The sequence below is a fragment of the Maniola hyperantus genome, chromosome 12 (genome assembly GCF_902806685.2).
Source record: "Maniola hyperantus chromosome 12, iAphHyp1.2, whole genome shotgun sequence".
NCBI lineage: Eukaryota > Metazoa > Arthropoda > Insecta > Lepidoptera > Nymphalidae > Maniola > Maniola hyperantus.
In genome coordinates, this window is record NC_048547.1 from 13,261,282 (window position 1) to 13,276,786 (window position 15,505).

General features: G+C 39.4%; 3 protein-coding genes across 4 annotated transcripts in view; all 3 read right to left on the minus strand.

The window, feature by feature from the left end:
- Nucleotides 1–15,505, minus strand: part of CenG1A (Centaurin gamma 1A) — a 306,864-nt gene that overhangs the window by 150,028 nt on the left and 141,331 nt on the right. The window lies entirely within an intron of this gene.
- Nucleotides 9,216–15,505, minus strand: part of LOC138403117 (uncharacterized) — a 39,283-nt gene continuing 32,993 nt past the window's right edge. Inside the window, exon 3 of the mRNA XM_069502347.1 lies at nucleotides 9,216–9,267. The gene's annotated coding sequence lies outside the window, so the exon portion shown is untranslated. The remainder of the gene's footprint in view (nucleotides 9,268–15,505) is intronic.
- On the minus strand, nucleotides 11,173–15,464 carry LOC117987324 (multiple epidermal growth factor-like domains protein 11). Of its 2 annotated transcripts, none has more exons than XM_069502320.1 (6): nucleotides 15,288–15,464; nucleotides 14,865–14,985; nucleotides 14,508–14,575; nucleotides 12,700–14,418; nucleotides 12,024–12,148; nucleotides 11,173–11,464 (listed from the first exon to the last, which is right to left on the minus strand). In XM_069502320.1, exons 1-6 carry the CDS (start codon nucleotides 15,380–15,382, stop codon nucleotides 11,394–11,396), a joined length of 2,199 nt encoding a protein of 732 aa, XP_069358421.1. In that variant the 5' UTR covers nucleotides 15,383–15,464; the 3' UTR covers nucleotides 11,173–11,393. The 2 variants fall into 2 exon arrangements, with proteins under 2 accessions (XP_069358421.1, XP_034830213.1); XM_034974322.2 differs by having other exon boundaries at nucleotides 11,173–11,578.

Sequence of the window (15,505 nt, forward strand, 5' to 3'; positions counted from 1 at the left end):
GAAGGACATTATGGAGAACTCGCAGGTATGCAGGTTTTCTCACGATGTTTTCCTTCATGGTGTATTTAATAACTTAAAACGCACATATAACTCCGAAAGTTAGAGGTGCGTGCCCGGGATCGAACCCCCGACCTCCGATTAGAAGATGTTACTACTAGACTATCAAAGCTTTTCTGGTCTACTACACTTATATTAAAAAAAACCGGCCAAGTGCGAGTCAGGCTCGCGCAATGAGGGTTCCGCATAAATTGTGGTTATGAACTAATAATATTTAGTATTAGTATTTTCAATTTTCTAAGTAAGATAACTATATCAAGTGGGGTATCATATGAAAGGTCTTTACCTGTGCATTCTAAAACAGATTTTTATTTATTTTTATGTATCATAGTTTTTGAATTATCCTGCAAAATGTCGAAAAAATACGACTGTTGTACGGAACCCTCGTTGTGCGAGCCTGACTCGCACTTGGCCGGTTTTATTTTATGTGTTAAGATATCATATCATAAAGATTGATACATTATTGTCTATCTTCACGAACTGATATTATATAGACGATGCCATCAAAATCAGTCCATTAAATACTAAATTTGGCAACTGGATTATGTAAACCGGCCAGGCAGCCATAAATAGATATTAATGCTGGAGTTTCGCAAGGTTGCGTATTCTGCCCCGAACTTTAGATTATGCATGGAACAGACGTTTGTGTGATTATATTTGGATAACTATATTATAAACTTTGATTAGGTATTCGCTTGGGAGAAATTCGCAGATAAGCGTTATTCTCCTAACGCGTATTGGGAAGGACCCGTTCTCAGTAGTAGGCCGGCAATGAGTTGATCATGATGATGAATGGGTATAATAAGCTCTCTTCGTTATTTTTTTAAAGAATATTAGCCATGTTTATCATGACTAATATTGCCTTTTGCCCTCTAATTAAGCGTAAAGCTTGTGCTAAGAGGTAGGTACGACAATAGTGCAACGGGTAGGGTTTGAACCGCCGCCGACTGGGATAGTAATTAGTGTCAATAATATTATTATTTATCTAGCTGATGCCCGAGACTTCGTTTGCGTGGATTTAGGTTTTAAAAAATCCCGTGGGAACTCTTTGATTTTCCGGGATAAAAAGTAGCGTATGTCACTCTCAAGGTCTGTGACTATAACCATGCAAAAAATTACGTCGATCCGTTGCTCCGTTGCGACGCGATTGAAGGACAAACCAACAAACAAACACACTTTCGCATTTAATATGGGTAGTGATTAGTTCAAAAAACCAGGTTAAAAGTACTTAAACAATCAGTGAAGTGCAAACGGGAAGCAAATGGGGCGCACAGAATGCATGTTTTTCACCGGCAACAGTAAATTCCCATTTTGCACACAATTATTCTCCTTCCGAACGACAGGGCTTATGTTTCAATGCTCGCGTTAAGTACCGCCAGCAGCGACATAAATGTTCCACTAGATGCGGCGTTTCATAGCACAGCTCTTGTAATTCACTAAGGCGCGTGAACTTTACTTGTGGTATACATGGAAATTGCGTAAGTGCGCGAGCGTGTCAGATCATCGAATTAATAGTGAAAATGTAGTGCTAGTGCAAATCAAAGAACACACGAACAAAGTGAAAGCATAGTGCTAGTGCAATTTAAAGAACACAAGAACAAAGTGTCTTCCAATAAGGTATCTTAACTATAAACTAAGATAAGTCAATGGACCGATTCTTAGGTATAAGTACGTCTATAAGTTTAGGTTAATATAATTTTGCTTATAAGCCTCTCTCATAGGCTAGATTGTAATGGGAGTAAAGTACTGTTGTCAGTACTTTACGACTAAAAAAAAAAATCTTCAATCGCGAGCAAGCGCTCGCAAACGAACACATTTACTTTATCTTACTTATACCGATACGACTTAAACACAAGCATGAGCCACTCACCCTCGTGAAATGCTATACTAAACTGTACGCGGCAGAAAGTAATGTACATCGGCCTTTAGAATGACATTTCGACTTTGTAGAGCGTTGTCTCTGTCATTCATACCTATATGACGTTTTTTTTTTGGGTCGCTAAACTGGCTCCATTCCGTAAACTTATAATACCTAACTAAATATTATAAAACATATATATATGTGAATTGAGCCTACTCGAAGCGACACAGTATTACAAAAGAAACAGAAACAACAAAAAAGACGTATTAAAACTATGTAAATAAATGAAAGATGATCTTAAAAATAGTGATGGAATAATGAATGAATGGATGGAAAAAGAATGAAGTACTTTGGTCGTTTACGTTTCGTGTACGTTTTGTCGGTCTCAGACAGAAGTGCGTACAGCGATGTCCGTTGGAACATGTTGTTACTATGCAGCGCCGCATCTAGTGGAACATTTTATATCGCTGACTACCAGTTGTTGAGTTTTGTTGCAGCTCGCAACTTGCAACGCTCAACTAGCTTATTTCTTTTGTTGCTAATGTTGAGAAATACTTAGGATTTTTAAGTTAACACATTGTTTTGTGTTAACAACGAAACGCAACAAGAGTGTACACTCCTACTTCTATTTCAAAGGGTAGTTGTTTAAGTAAATAGGTTCATTCTTATATGTTATACTTACAGCCGAATCGTGAGTTCTTCTGACAGACAGACGGCGGGAAGCGATTTTACATTCTAATAATGTACGTCCGTATAGCTGTGATAGCCCCTTCTTTTCGGGCGGTTCGGGGTTCGATCCCGGGCCGCTCTCTAACTTTTCGGAGTTATGTGCTAAAGATGATTTTTCAAATGTTTAATAACCATTTAAGCAAGCGCAGTGTGGGACGCCCTCCAGCACGATGGACCGACGATATAAAGAGGCTGGCGGGAAGTGGCTGGATGAGGAAGGCTGAGGACCGGGTGTGGTGGTGCTCTTTAGGGAAGGCCTATGTCCAACAGTGGACATCCACAGGCTGATGATGAAATAACCATTTGCATAGTAACCGCACGAAATACTTAGGTATATATATCAACCGTAAATCCACGAGAAATTGGATTGCGAACGTCGCGCCGAGACCTGTGGCTTATCTCTATGAAGCTGGATCCCTTTCTTATTTCACTCATAGCAATAAATTGCGCGCTCTGGCTGAGGTCTGAAATTTGTTTTAGGCTTTAGCCTAACCGAGATCGATGTGCGCTGTCTCAGAATTAAGGGAGAAAGATACTGGTACCTACCTTAATTTCGGGCCGAAATTAAATGATTCTTTAATACTCGAGTATGTACTATGTAAGATAATTACCAACTCGTTTAAATATCTCTCTCGCCTTCCGGCCTCAAAGACTCACTTCATTTCGGACATCCGGTCGCGAGCTTCTGGCTTCAAAAAATGTCTAGGGGTAAGGATGAGATCTATAGAGCGCACTATGACATTAGCTTAGACTTAAGACAGAGTTAAAACGAGACAGATTTATGTGAGAGATGTAGCTCTGTCTCGTTTTAACTCTGTCTTAAGTCTAAGCGAGGGCAGAGTGCGCTATAGATCTCACCCTAAGAATTAAGACAGACAAGAGTGCGTGGAGTCAGCGTACTCAGATTTCGTTCTGGACCACATTTTTGACCCTTATGCATTACTTAACGACAGGCAGTTCTTATTTCATCATCATCATCATCATCATCATTATCATCAGCCTGTGGATGTCCACTGTTGGACATAGGCCTTCCCTAAAGAGCGCGACCACACCCGGTCCTCAGCCTTCCTCATCCAGCCACTTCCCGCCAGCCTCTTTATATCGTCGGTCCATCGTGCTGGAGGGCGTCCCACACTACGCTGGATTTTGTCCCTCAGAGAGATACCCAACATAGCCCGCTCCATAGCCCGCTGAGCGACTTTGAACTTGTGGACAAGGCCAACTGCCAATCGATGTGCGCTGTCTCAGAATTTAGGAGTCTCTAGGTGGTGGTCTGTGACTGCAGGTCAAAGTGGAAGGAAACAAGTTACTGTATATTACTATACTACAGTTGAGTGTACTTTACTTGTGGTTACGTCGTATACCCGTGGTATTGCGTAAGTGTGCGTGTATGTCGGACCAATCAGTCGCGAGCAAGCGCTCGCAAACGCACACATTCAGTGTACTTTACTTTTACCGATGCAACTTAAACACAAGCATGAGCCACTCGCCTTCGTGAATTGCAAGAACTGTACTGTAATGTAGTTTTTACAGCAGTGAGCAATAAATCAGATCGGTCACAGCAACGTTGAAAGTTTCAGTCGTAAATCGTACACAGGCGTGTTTTCACTGCCATGTATTTATGGGGGTGTATAAATCCAAGATATTATTATGATTTATATGTTTGCTTCGTAGTTGGCTATTGATAACCGCTTACATACAGATTATTGTGAATGTAAGAGTTCCTCGGAGAGTATTAAGTTACTGAGTTTTTTGTGGGCTCTTCTCAGACTTGGGCGCGTTTGGAACCCTTGTAGCGTTAGTTTTAAATCTTACAAATCCAACATGTGACTATTATAGAATAGAATAGAATAGAATAGAATATAATAGAATAGAATAGAATAGAACAATGTTTATTCGAGGTATATAGGTGGTACATGGTGTAGGCAATATCGTCCTGTACAGCAGTGCAACACCTCGAACAGGTAGGCCACTCAGCTTGTGTTGAGACGTCGGGCCCCTCAGAAACAAACCTCTAGAGCAAATATCTGAGGTACCAGATGCCCCAACGCTGATTTTCAGTGAGCGCCTTTTAAATATTACCTAAACGTCAGTGGCATAGAATATATAAAGTTGGCGAGTAAATGGATAGATGTTACAAAGAGTAATTTATTACCTATTTTGAATAAATCGTTTTGACTTTGACTTGACCTATTTTAGCGTTTAAACTTTCGATTTCCATAATACATATAACATATACCGGCTTTACTCACGTGTTTCGTCGACGTTATAACGTCATAACGTCGACGACGGGCTAACGTCGACGAAACACGTGAGTAAAGTCGGTGTATGATATATGTATATTAAGTACAAATTCTGAACCGAACCTGACAAGGGTTTGAAATTTCTAAATTTCTGGTCTGGTCTGGTCGCTAGTTACCAAGCGATTTAGCGTTCCGGTACGAAGGTTCCGGCCGTGTAGAAACCAAACGGGTATGGGTTTAATAAAAACTGCCATACCCCTTCCAGGTTAGCCCGCTTCTATCTTAGATTGGCATCATCACTTACCACCAAGTGAGATTGCAGTCGCATTGGAGAAACGATTTTATCATATTATTGTAGGTACATTATATTGTCATGTTTATGTACATACTTTAAAGATACCTGCATTTTGCAACAAAATCTAAATATATAAAAGGAAAAAGTGACTGACTGACTGACTGATCTATCAATGCACAGCTAAACTAATGGACGAATCGGGCTGAAATTTGGCACGCAGATAGCTATTATGACGTAGGCATCCGCTAAGAAAGGGTTTTTGAAAATTCAACCCCTAACGGGGTGAAATAGGGGTTTGAAATTTGTGTAGTCCACGCGGACGAAGTCGCGAGCATAAGCTAGTATTAAATATATGATAAATATATATTTTAAATAATAATAAATATATATTTTATAGTATTAAATATATTTTAAATATAATAATAGTGATGCACATTTTCATAAAGTTTATATTTATATTCTCTGTTCACCCTCCCTGGTAATGCCGCACTCCGCAGCCTTTAGAGCACAAAGCCTTTGAAACAAAAGCATATACACCTACGTTGTTTTAGTTTAGTTTGCGTGGGGATGGTTTTAATTAAAAAATCGGTCAAGTGAAAGACCCGCTTACCAGTGTGGTGGCTCGTGTAGACGAATTTGAAAGCGCTTCGTACTTTAATCGTTTAAAAGTTTTTACCACGAAATTTTCATATAATATACCTACTACCTCCACGCGTCAAGTGCACCTAAATCATACTAATATTATTATAAATGCAAAAGTGTGTTTGTTTGTCCGTCAATCACGACACAACGGAACAACAGATCGACCTGATTTTTTGCATGAGAGTGACATTTAATCCCAGCAAATCAAAGAGTGTCCACGGGATTTTTAAAAATCGAAATTATGAATAATGATGAAATGATCATACAATTTTACAGATATCATCAGATACAATGAACCAAAAGCTTAATTTGCTGTAATCCGCTGAAACAGGTCGATTTTGTATGGTTTAACATATATTCTTTTATATTCAGATACAAGTTAGCCCTTGACTGCAATCTCACCTGGTGGTAAATGATGATGCAGTCTAAGATGATAGCGGGCTAACCTGGAAGGGGTATGGCAGTTTTTATTAAACCCATACCCCTTTGGTTTCTACACGGCATCGTACCGGAACACTAAATCGCTTGGCGGCACGGCTTTGTCGGTAGGGTGGTAACTAGCCACGGCCGAAGCCTCCCACCAGACCAGACCAGAAATTTAGAAATTATAAAATTCCAAACCCCTGCCAGGAATCGAACCCGGGACCTCCCACTATTAAGACCACAGCTCAGACACACGCTCACCACTGCGCCAGGGAGGTCGTCAAACATGCAGCATGCGAAATGCACCGCCCGCCCTCCCACTGCTAAACATGCAGGAAGAAGCAGCCACCAGGCAAGCAATACGCACCACCACCACGCAGCACCACACAAATCCCAAACACAATCGACGCACGTTTCGCGCGTGTTTAGCAGTGGGAGGGCGGGCGGTGCATTTCGCATGCTGCACGTTGCACCATACAGATTCGACCTGTTTCAGCGGATTACAGCAAATTAAGCTTTTGGTTCATTGTATATCATGGACTTCCGCAAAGTAACGCCTGCTTCTATACAAGATATCGTCAGAATTCAGTGTTAACTCCTATTCGTTCAGTATAATATATTCACTGCTCGCAAAGTTATAATTAAATACTGAACAATGTAGATACGATAGCATGTATTGATGAAACAGCGTTTTCACTGTACTGTGTTCGTAACTTTCAATCATTCTCTTGTTTTTAATTTGCAAGCAACGTGTGCAATTGATCATGTTTTTTGACAACTTTTACTAGTATTTTTTTCTGTTTGAAAATACTGTATTCGGTAACATTGGTTTATATGAATACTAGCTGACAGTGGCGTGCAGGTCATAGAGGCATAAATGCACTGCTTACCCCAGTTGTAATAGCTCAATGCATATTTTTCATTATGATCTGCATGTAAACATGTTCCTACGGCCAGTGGCGTGCACAGTGTTTGAAGCCAGGGTAGGCATTAGTTAGGTGAGAACCTGTTTACTGGCAGGTCATAATGAAAAATATGCATTGAGCTATTACAACTGGGGTAAGCAGTGCATTTATGCCTCTATGACCTGCACGCCACTAATCCTACCTAACTAATGCCTACCCTGGCTTCGAACACTGTGCACGCCACTGCTAGCTGATGCCCGGGACTTCGTACGCGTGGATTTAGGTTTTTAAAAATCCCGTGGGAACTCTTTGATTTTCCGGGAGAAAAAGTAGCCTTTGTCAATCTCCAAGTTATAAACTATATCCATGCAAAAAATCACGTTGATCTGTTGCTCCATTGTGTCGTGATTGAAGGACAAACCAACAAACAAACACACTTGCGCATTTATTTTTTTATTTTATTTATTTATTTTATATCTAATTAGAACGGCAGTGCCACTTACACTAACTAGATTTAGTGTAAGTGGCACTGCCTATTCACTATTTATAATATGGGTAGTGATTACATATAGCATTTGATAGAAGGAACTCACAAATATTGGTTTATACCGGATCTTTAGCCTGAAGCTCATAAATCTGGGCATAGGATACTTTTCATCCCAGCAAATCAAAGATTTTTCACGGGATTTGTAAAAAATCCATACCATTTTTAGGGTTCCGTACCTCAAAAGGAAAAAAGAACCGCCCAAGTGCGAGTCAGGCTCGCGCAACGAGGGTTCCGTAATACAGTCGTGTTTTTTCGACATTTTGCGCGATAATTCAAAAACTATGATGCATAAAAATAAATAAAATCTGTTTTAGAATGTACAGGTGAAGACCTTTCATATGATACCCCACTTGATATAGTTATCTTACTTCAAAAATTGAAAATACTAATTATTAGTTTTTGACCACAAGTTATTTTTTTTTTGTGTGATGTAACCATAAATTCACGGTTTTCAGATTTTTCCCTGAATGTCAGCTATAAGACCTACCTACCTGCCAAATTTCATGATTCTAGGTCAACGGGATGTCTTATAGCACAAGTAAAGGAAATAATTCGAAACCGTGAATTTGTGGTTACATCACAAAAATAAATTAAAATGACGTGTTCCCGAAACAATTAATATACTTAAATCACATATAGATGGCGCAGTCCGTCAAATACATAAAAGAGTTAGTTATATTGTACGAGGGTACGGAACCCTTCGTGTGCGAGTCCGACACGTACTTGACCGGTTTTTTTGCAAAAAAGTAAACTTTTTATAGCGACAATATATATTCGTCACATTTGACGTCTCTGCCAAGGCTCGCGCGGGCAACAGTCCATTTATTTTATTTACACCCAACCGCTTCCTTACCGATGTCAAGTTGTCACTTAAGCTGTACTAAATTCGGAAACTTCGAGGGTTTGTTTCAAAAGGAACCCTCTTTGTAGTCGTTACAGCAAAGAATTAGACTACAAATTGTCACCTGTTTGGTTTAACATAGGTAAGTTCAAGCATCTAACCCTCCTTTTTAGGGTTCCGTAGGTACCCAAAGGGTAAAACGGAAAGGAGAAAACATGTTGCGCCGACCCCACATAGCGTGAATAAGGACAAGAAGACGATCAAATCAGAAATGAGGAGATTCGTAGGAGAACCAGATTAATTGATATGAGCTCAACGGGTTACGAAGCTGAAGTGGCAATGGACAGGGCATATAATTCAAAAGCCGATAGACGTTGGAGTCCCAAGGTGCTAGAATGGCGACCTTGCACCGTAAAGCGCAGCGTTGGAAGATCCCCCATTAGATGGATAGACGGCATCAAACGAGCCGCTGGATTCCGGCGGCGTCGCAAGGCCCGTAGCATGTAGAAGTGCCTACGAGAGATCTATATCTAGTAGGACGTCTAGCGGTTGATGATGATGATTATTATTATTATTTTAACGTCATTATTTATTAAATTTACCTATGTTATAAATATAATATCTATATAGAAAATGTAATTATAACATTTTACGTCAATATAATTATACAAAGCCATGTCGTGTTGTTGTAGCGAAATTGGACTCCATGTTGTTGGTGTTTTACCTCAAACGATGAAAATGTGTTTATTAATAATGGTATTAAAATACATTGATAGGAAATGGTTTCGATGTAATAAAAATAAATTGGAACTTGTAAATTGAAAATTTAATGTATCTACCTATTTTATATGACTTTAATTATAAAAACGAACATAATTTAAAAAAAACCTGGTCAAGTGCGAGTCGATCTCGCACTCGAAGGGTTCCATATAATCGTACAAGATTATGTATATTTTAATTTATTTAACTTAGGTACATGGCAGCCATTTTGAAATTTTCAGTTGTTATCTAGCGGCAATAGAAATACACACTCGTTAAAAATGTCATCTCTATACTTATTGCGGTTCATGAGACGATTTACGCTGACAGACAAAGACAGACGGACGGACAGCGGAGTCTTAGTAATAGAGTTGTTGTCCCGTTGGAAAACTTCGGGTACGGAACCCTAAAAATAGCCTAGTTCCGGGATGAAAAGTAGCCTATGTCCAGTGGCACAGGGTTTGAAGCCTGGGTAAGCATTAGTTTGGTAGGAACCTGTTTACTGGCAAGTTATAATGAAAAATATGCATTGAGCTATTACAACTGGGGTAAGCAATGCTTTCATGCCTCTATGACCTGCACGCCACTGCCTATGTCACTCTCCAGGTCTTTAACTATACCCATGCAGAAAATCACGTCAATCGGTTGCTCCGTTGCGACGTGATTCAAGGACAAACCAATAAACTAACAAACAAACACACTTTCGCGTTTATAATATGGGCAGTGATGGTAAAAATAAACTTAAAGCTAGTTAAAAATAGTTTGTCTATGCGCTACATATAAACTGTTGTCGTCAGAAACGTCTCAATTCAGTTGTTCGAAGCTTTAAATAGTATTGGGTCAAGCTCGATAGAGCTGCCGTCTAGAAAGCTAAGAATTCAGCGATCAACTATAAATTTGGCTTAATTTTACTTTAATTTACATTACTCTTTATTATTGACGACCTCCCTGGCGCAGTGGTAAGCGCTGTGGTCTTGTTAGTTATAGGTCCAGACATTGGCGGATTATCCCTAAGGCAAACTAGGCACGTGCCTAGGGGCGCGAGATTACGAAGGGGCGCGAGCGATGTACAGTTGGGTTTCTATGCAAAATCTTGGAGTGACCGGCTCTTCTTTAATATAGCAAAGTGTGAAGTCTTCACTCAGTACCACCAACTACCAGCTTTGCAATTATTATTATAGTATGTGACAGGTCGAGATGGCAGTCGAAGAAGTAACGCCCCCACACCCACACAGCCCCCGCGCTAACCCGGTGCGGGTGAACGTGCGTGTGGGCGGGGCGTCCCCCCGCCTCATAACCCGATTGCCATCTCAACATGTCGCGGACTATACACGACTCATCATTCTTTCGAAGTTAGTTAGAATTTTTAATATGGCTGCTAGAGGGGCGCCCTTGAGATGCTTGCCTAGGGCGCTCTCGACATTTAATCCGCCTCTGGGTCCAAGGTTCGATTTGTGCCTGTGTTTTAGGCGACAGCACTCTCTTTAAATTAATTTATGACGTAACTCTTCAAGAGTAGGTAATTTAATTTAATTCTATATATATATTATAAAAGTCAACTTAACCTACTGTGCCAACATTTCATTGATTGAATAAAAACATTTACCTATTAGCCACTTAAAAAGATCCTTCTTAAATCGTTGGTTTCGACTAAATCAACTAAGATCAACGATTAATTTAGTCAAATAACAAGAATTGAGATCGGCTGCCGCTAGACCAATCTTGCAAAAATTAATCAAAAGCTTATAATAACTGAGATAATCTTGTGTCAGAGAGGTCGTCTGGTAGACCTTGATGGGGCAAAGGAAATCAATAAAAATACATAATTTCATAAATCTTTAATTTTAATAATAATTATCAAAGAAACAAAATACACTTCTACTTAATATTATTATTTACAATATCTTAATATTTGTGGACAGATAAACACTGTTGTTCAAGTACCTTATAAGGCTGAGATCGTACTTTGACCTTTTTAAAAACTACACTAAGAGCGGGGCCACACGATGCGTTGCGGCGGCGGTGCGGCGTCGGACCGGGTCGCTGCGTCGTCTTACATAGAAACATCTGTGGCATGTCACACGTGTACATTTACTGTGCGTTTCTTGAGAGAGATAATCGCCGACAGTTAGTCGTTTTCTCGCCGGCGCTTGGACCACTGCCTAAAAGAATTCATCGTGGTAGGTATAACCTCGTTGCTTTAAGTTTAGATTCCAAGGGAGGATTCCAGATCTTTGTTCACTAAAAAGATGTCGACAAATCGATTGCTTTTTCCTCTGAAAATAAAAAAGCTTTAATTTAAAAAAAGCATGATGCAGTTAGGACCAGACAACATCAAACAAGTCGCAGGTAGCTGCTGGATTCAGACGGCGCAAGACCGTGGAGTGTGGAAATCCCTACAAGAAAACTATGTACAGCAGTGGACGTCTATCGATTGATGATGATGATGATGCTGAAGTGACATAAGTAAATGACAAAGAAGAGGAAGAATCAACCTCTGAAGAATAGGGAAGGTAACTTTAAGAGCTAGTTATATCAGTTCATTTAAAAAAGTCTACAAATGACAGAAAACACCTATCACTCAAAACTAATCAGTTATTACTATAAAAACTTTCAGATGAACTTGCTTCTCGAACAGGTGGTAGTTTTGACATAATATCATAAAAACCACAAGTTGTTAGGTATGTTTACAGAAATATTTTTGAATTTGAAAAATTGTACCTTCAACAGGATAAGCGCCTCCGGTAAAGTATTGAGAAAGTGCCCTCCGTTTCTTAAATAAGACAAGGCCCAAAATTGTTGTTAAAACTATAACAGCAGCAACTATGTAAATCCAATATTGAGACCTGAAATAAGATTTATTTTTAAGCATCTAAACCACTCAACATAAAGAAAAATAACTGGTATCAAGTAATCGTGACTTGGTAAACAAAATTGGTTATCTAAATATCAATATTAAGTAAGAAAAACATTAATTAGAAGAACTGAAATTTGAAACTTAATTTCCGTATTTTTATAATTTTTATAGTGTTTCACCTACACTTGAAGGAAATTTCTAAATAATTTTAAATACACATCAAAAATTGCGAACCGGCAGGAATCGAACCCGCGTCTCCTGGATCTTTCGATAACTGCAAAAAGATGTCGCTACTAGATGGCAGAAACAGTCGCTTCAGTACTGAGTGAGCATACACATCACAAATTTCGTCACTGGCAGTAAGCGGGCTGTAGCTTAGTGGTTAGAGCGTCGGGCGCGATCCCAGGAGACGCGGGTTCGATTCCTGCCGGTTCGCAATTTTTTATGTCTATTTAAAATTAATTTCTGCAGTCGATGATCGATTGCAGTGATTGAACTTCTCGTCCTAGTTACGTATAAATGTGAAGTACTAATGCTTACCAATAACTTTTCGTAGAATTTACTAAAGAGCTACTTTCATTCATTTCAGTACTATTGATAGGTTTAGTAATGCTGTCATCTACATCTAGATCTTCAGTAAAAGCCTTACTTTCGATAGGATCATCAGTTACTGCGTCATTCTCACCGTAAGGAATGCTAGGACGGTATGATTCACTTGAGAGATTATTACTTGTCACATCAGTGGTTGTTTCCCAACCAGTTTCTCTTGAAACACATACAATATGGTCACATTTAATGCTGTCTTCAGAACAGTTCGTGTCGCAATTACAATCTCCGTCATTGATCGAAACATACATTGCTTTAAATGGAACATCGCAACTGCATACATCCGGCGCTAAACATGTTCCATTACATCCCTTACATTCAGGAATGCAAAGCGATTCATTGAAAAAATCAAATACGTTTTCTTCATCTAATTTATAACCTTTGAAACATTGACAAATATTTGGTGATATGCACGTGCCGTTACCACAAGGTTTGTCACAGTTAGGTTCACAATCCCCCAACTCATTTTTGCTCCAGCCTTGCAAACATTGACACAATTCTGGTTTAATACAAATGCCGTTCGGACAACCTTTAGAACAATGAGGAGCACATGATCCAAACACTGTTATTTCATAAGAAGAGTTGCATTGGCAAACATTTGGACTAATACACGTACCGCCTTCGCCACAAATAGGATCACAAACAGGGTAACATACACTATCGTTGGTTTTTTTATGCCATCCAATATCGCAGGAGCAATTTTCGGGACCAACGCAAGTACCATGGAGACATTCATTCGAGCAATGCGGTATACAGGATCCATTAATATGTGGCTTATAACCACTGTGGCACTGACAAACATTTGGACCAGCGCATGTACCACCTTCGCCGCAAGCAATAGCACATACTGGTTCACAGGTATCATTTTCTACATTTTTTTTCCATCCACTGTTGCAAGTACAGATATGCGGGCTGAAACATGTTCCATGTACACATCCACTATGGCATAGAGGAATACAAGAACCATTTTCTGATTTTTCATACCCAGGGTGACAATTGCAAACATTTGGACCGCTACATGAACCACCTATGCCACAATCAAAATTACAAACAGGAAAGCAAACCTCATCTGAATTTTTTCGGTACCCATTGTTACAAGTGCAGTTTTCTGGGTTGACACAAGTTCCATGGACACATCCACTTGAACAATGAGGTATACATGTTCCATTCTCCGTCTTTTCATAGCCAGGGAAACATTCGCAAACATTAGGAGCTATACAACTACCACCTCCACAATCAGTGTCGCAACTTGGTTGACAAAAATTTTCTTTTTTATACCAACCATCATCACAACTGCAGTTATCTGGACTCACGCAAGTTCCATGAGGACATCCGCTCGAACAGTAGGGCAGACAAAGGTTGTTCTCATTTTTTCTGTATCCAACAAGGCATTGGCACGTATCTGGAGCGATACACGTCGCGTTGACACACGGCTCAGTACAAAGTGGTTTACAAGTGTCATTTTGCAAATGGTATCCAAAATCACATTGGCATTTATTCGGCTCTACACATTTTCCGTGCCCACAATACTTATCGCATATAGGATAGCACATGTAGTTAGCGAGCTGATATCCTTCGTAGCATGCACATTGGCCAGGTGTTTTGCAATAGCCGTTTTGGCATGATGGTCTGCAGATCGGTTCACATTTAATCCTGAAACGGATAAATACTTGTTAATTGTTTTATGTAAATGTGAAGAAATTCTAAATAGGGCTGAAAGAGTTATCGAAATATAAACTTACTTGCTAGAAGAGCTTTCTGCCTGATAATAGCCAAGGCAACACTCATCTCTAGACTCCACTACGTTTCTCTGAAAACAACATTAAACGTTTTAAGCTTTTTTTTAAAATCTTTATTTAAAGAGCTTGGTCGCTTATGCGACTACGTCGATCTGTAAAGGGTTACAAAGCTTAGGTATATTATATTTGGTTCCGTCTTAATCTATGGTTCTATGCTTATGTATCAAATCCTATCAAGGAGGCCTTTTGGCCATTTTCTTAAATTAGCTATTCGGACCTCTGAGAATCACCTTCGACATGTAGTGTTTGGTTGAATAATTTAGGGCATGCTAGGATGAAGAAATAAACAGATAGTCTTACCGGCACCGTTCTAACAGCTTGATATGAACGTGTACGATATTTGGTGCAACGGAAAAAGCACTGACCGTTATAAGATTCCCGATAAGTTTGCATGTAAGTCTCCCGCACCCAGCGTAATAAACTGAAAAAAATAAAACATGCAACAGCTTGATTAATTTCTATAGCATTCGCGGCCAACCAGGGGCGATTTTAAGAAACTTTCTTCAAGAGATACCCTTTCTTCAGAAGATCGAAGTCGAACCCCCGACCTCCGATTAGTAGCTTGAACTGTGCGTTGATAGATTAATCAGTCAGTCAGTCACCTTTATATATAGATTAATATTTATCTAGATTTAAAAAGGGATAGACAATTATATTAAAAAAAACATAAATCAAAATTAAAAATAAAATAAAACAATATTTATCTCAAAGGCTGATACTCACTGAACTCTTCTGCTACATATTTGGCAATCCGCACAAGACAGGAGAGCGATCACCACAAACGCGCCGGCACTATACATTGAGGTTGACGGAAACATGTTGTATAACCATTATTTAACCGTGTTTATTTTCGCACCAGTATCGCTCGTGGAATAATGACAAAATGAGAAATTATTCATACAACACATTATTCTATATCGGGGGATTTTTCCGCCTACACA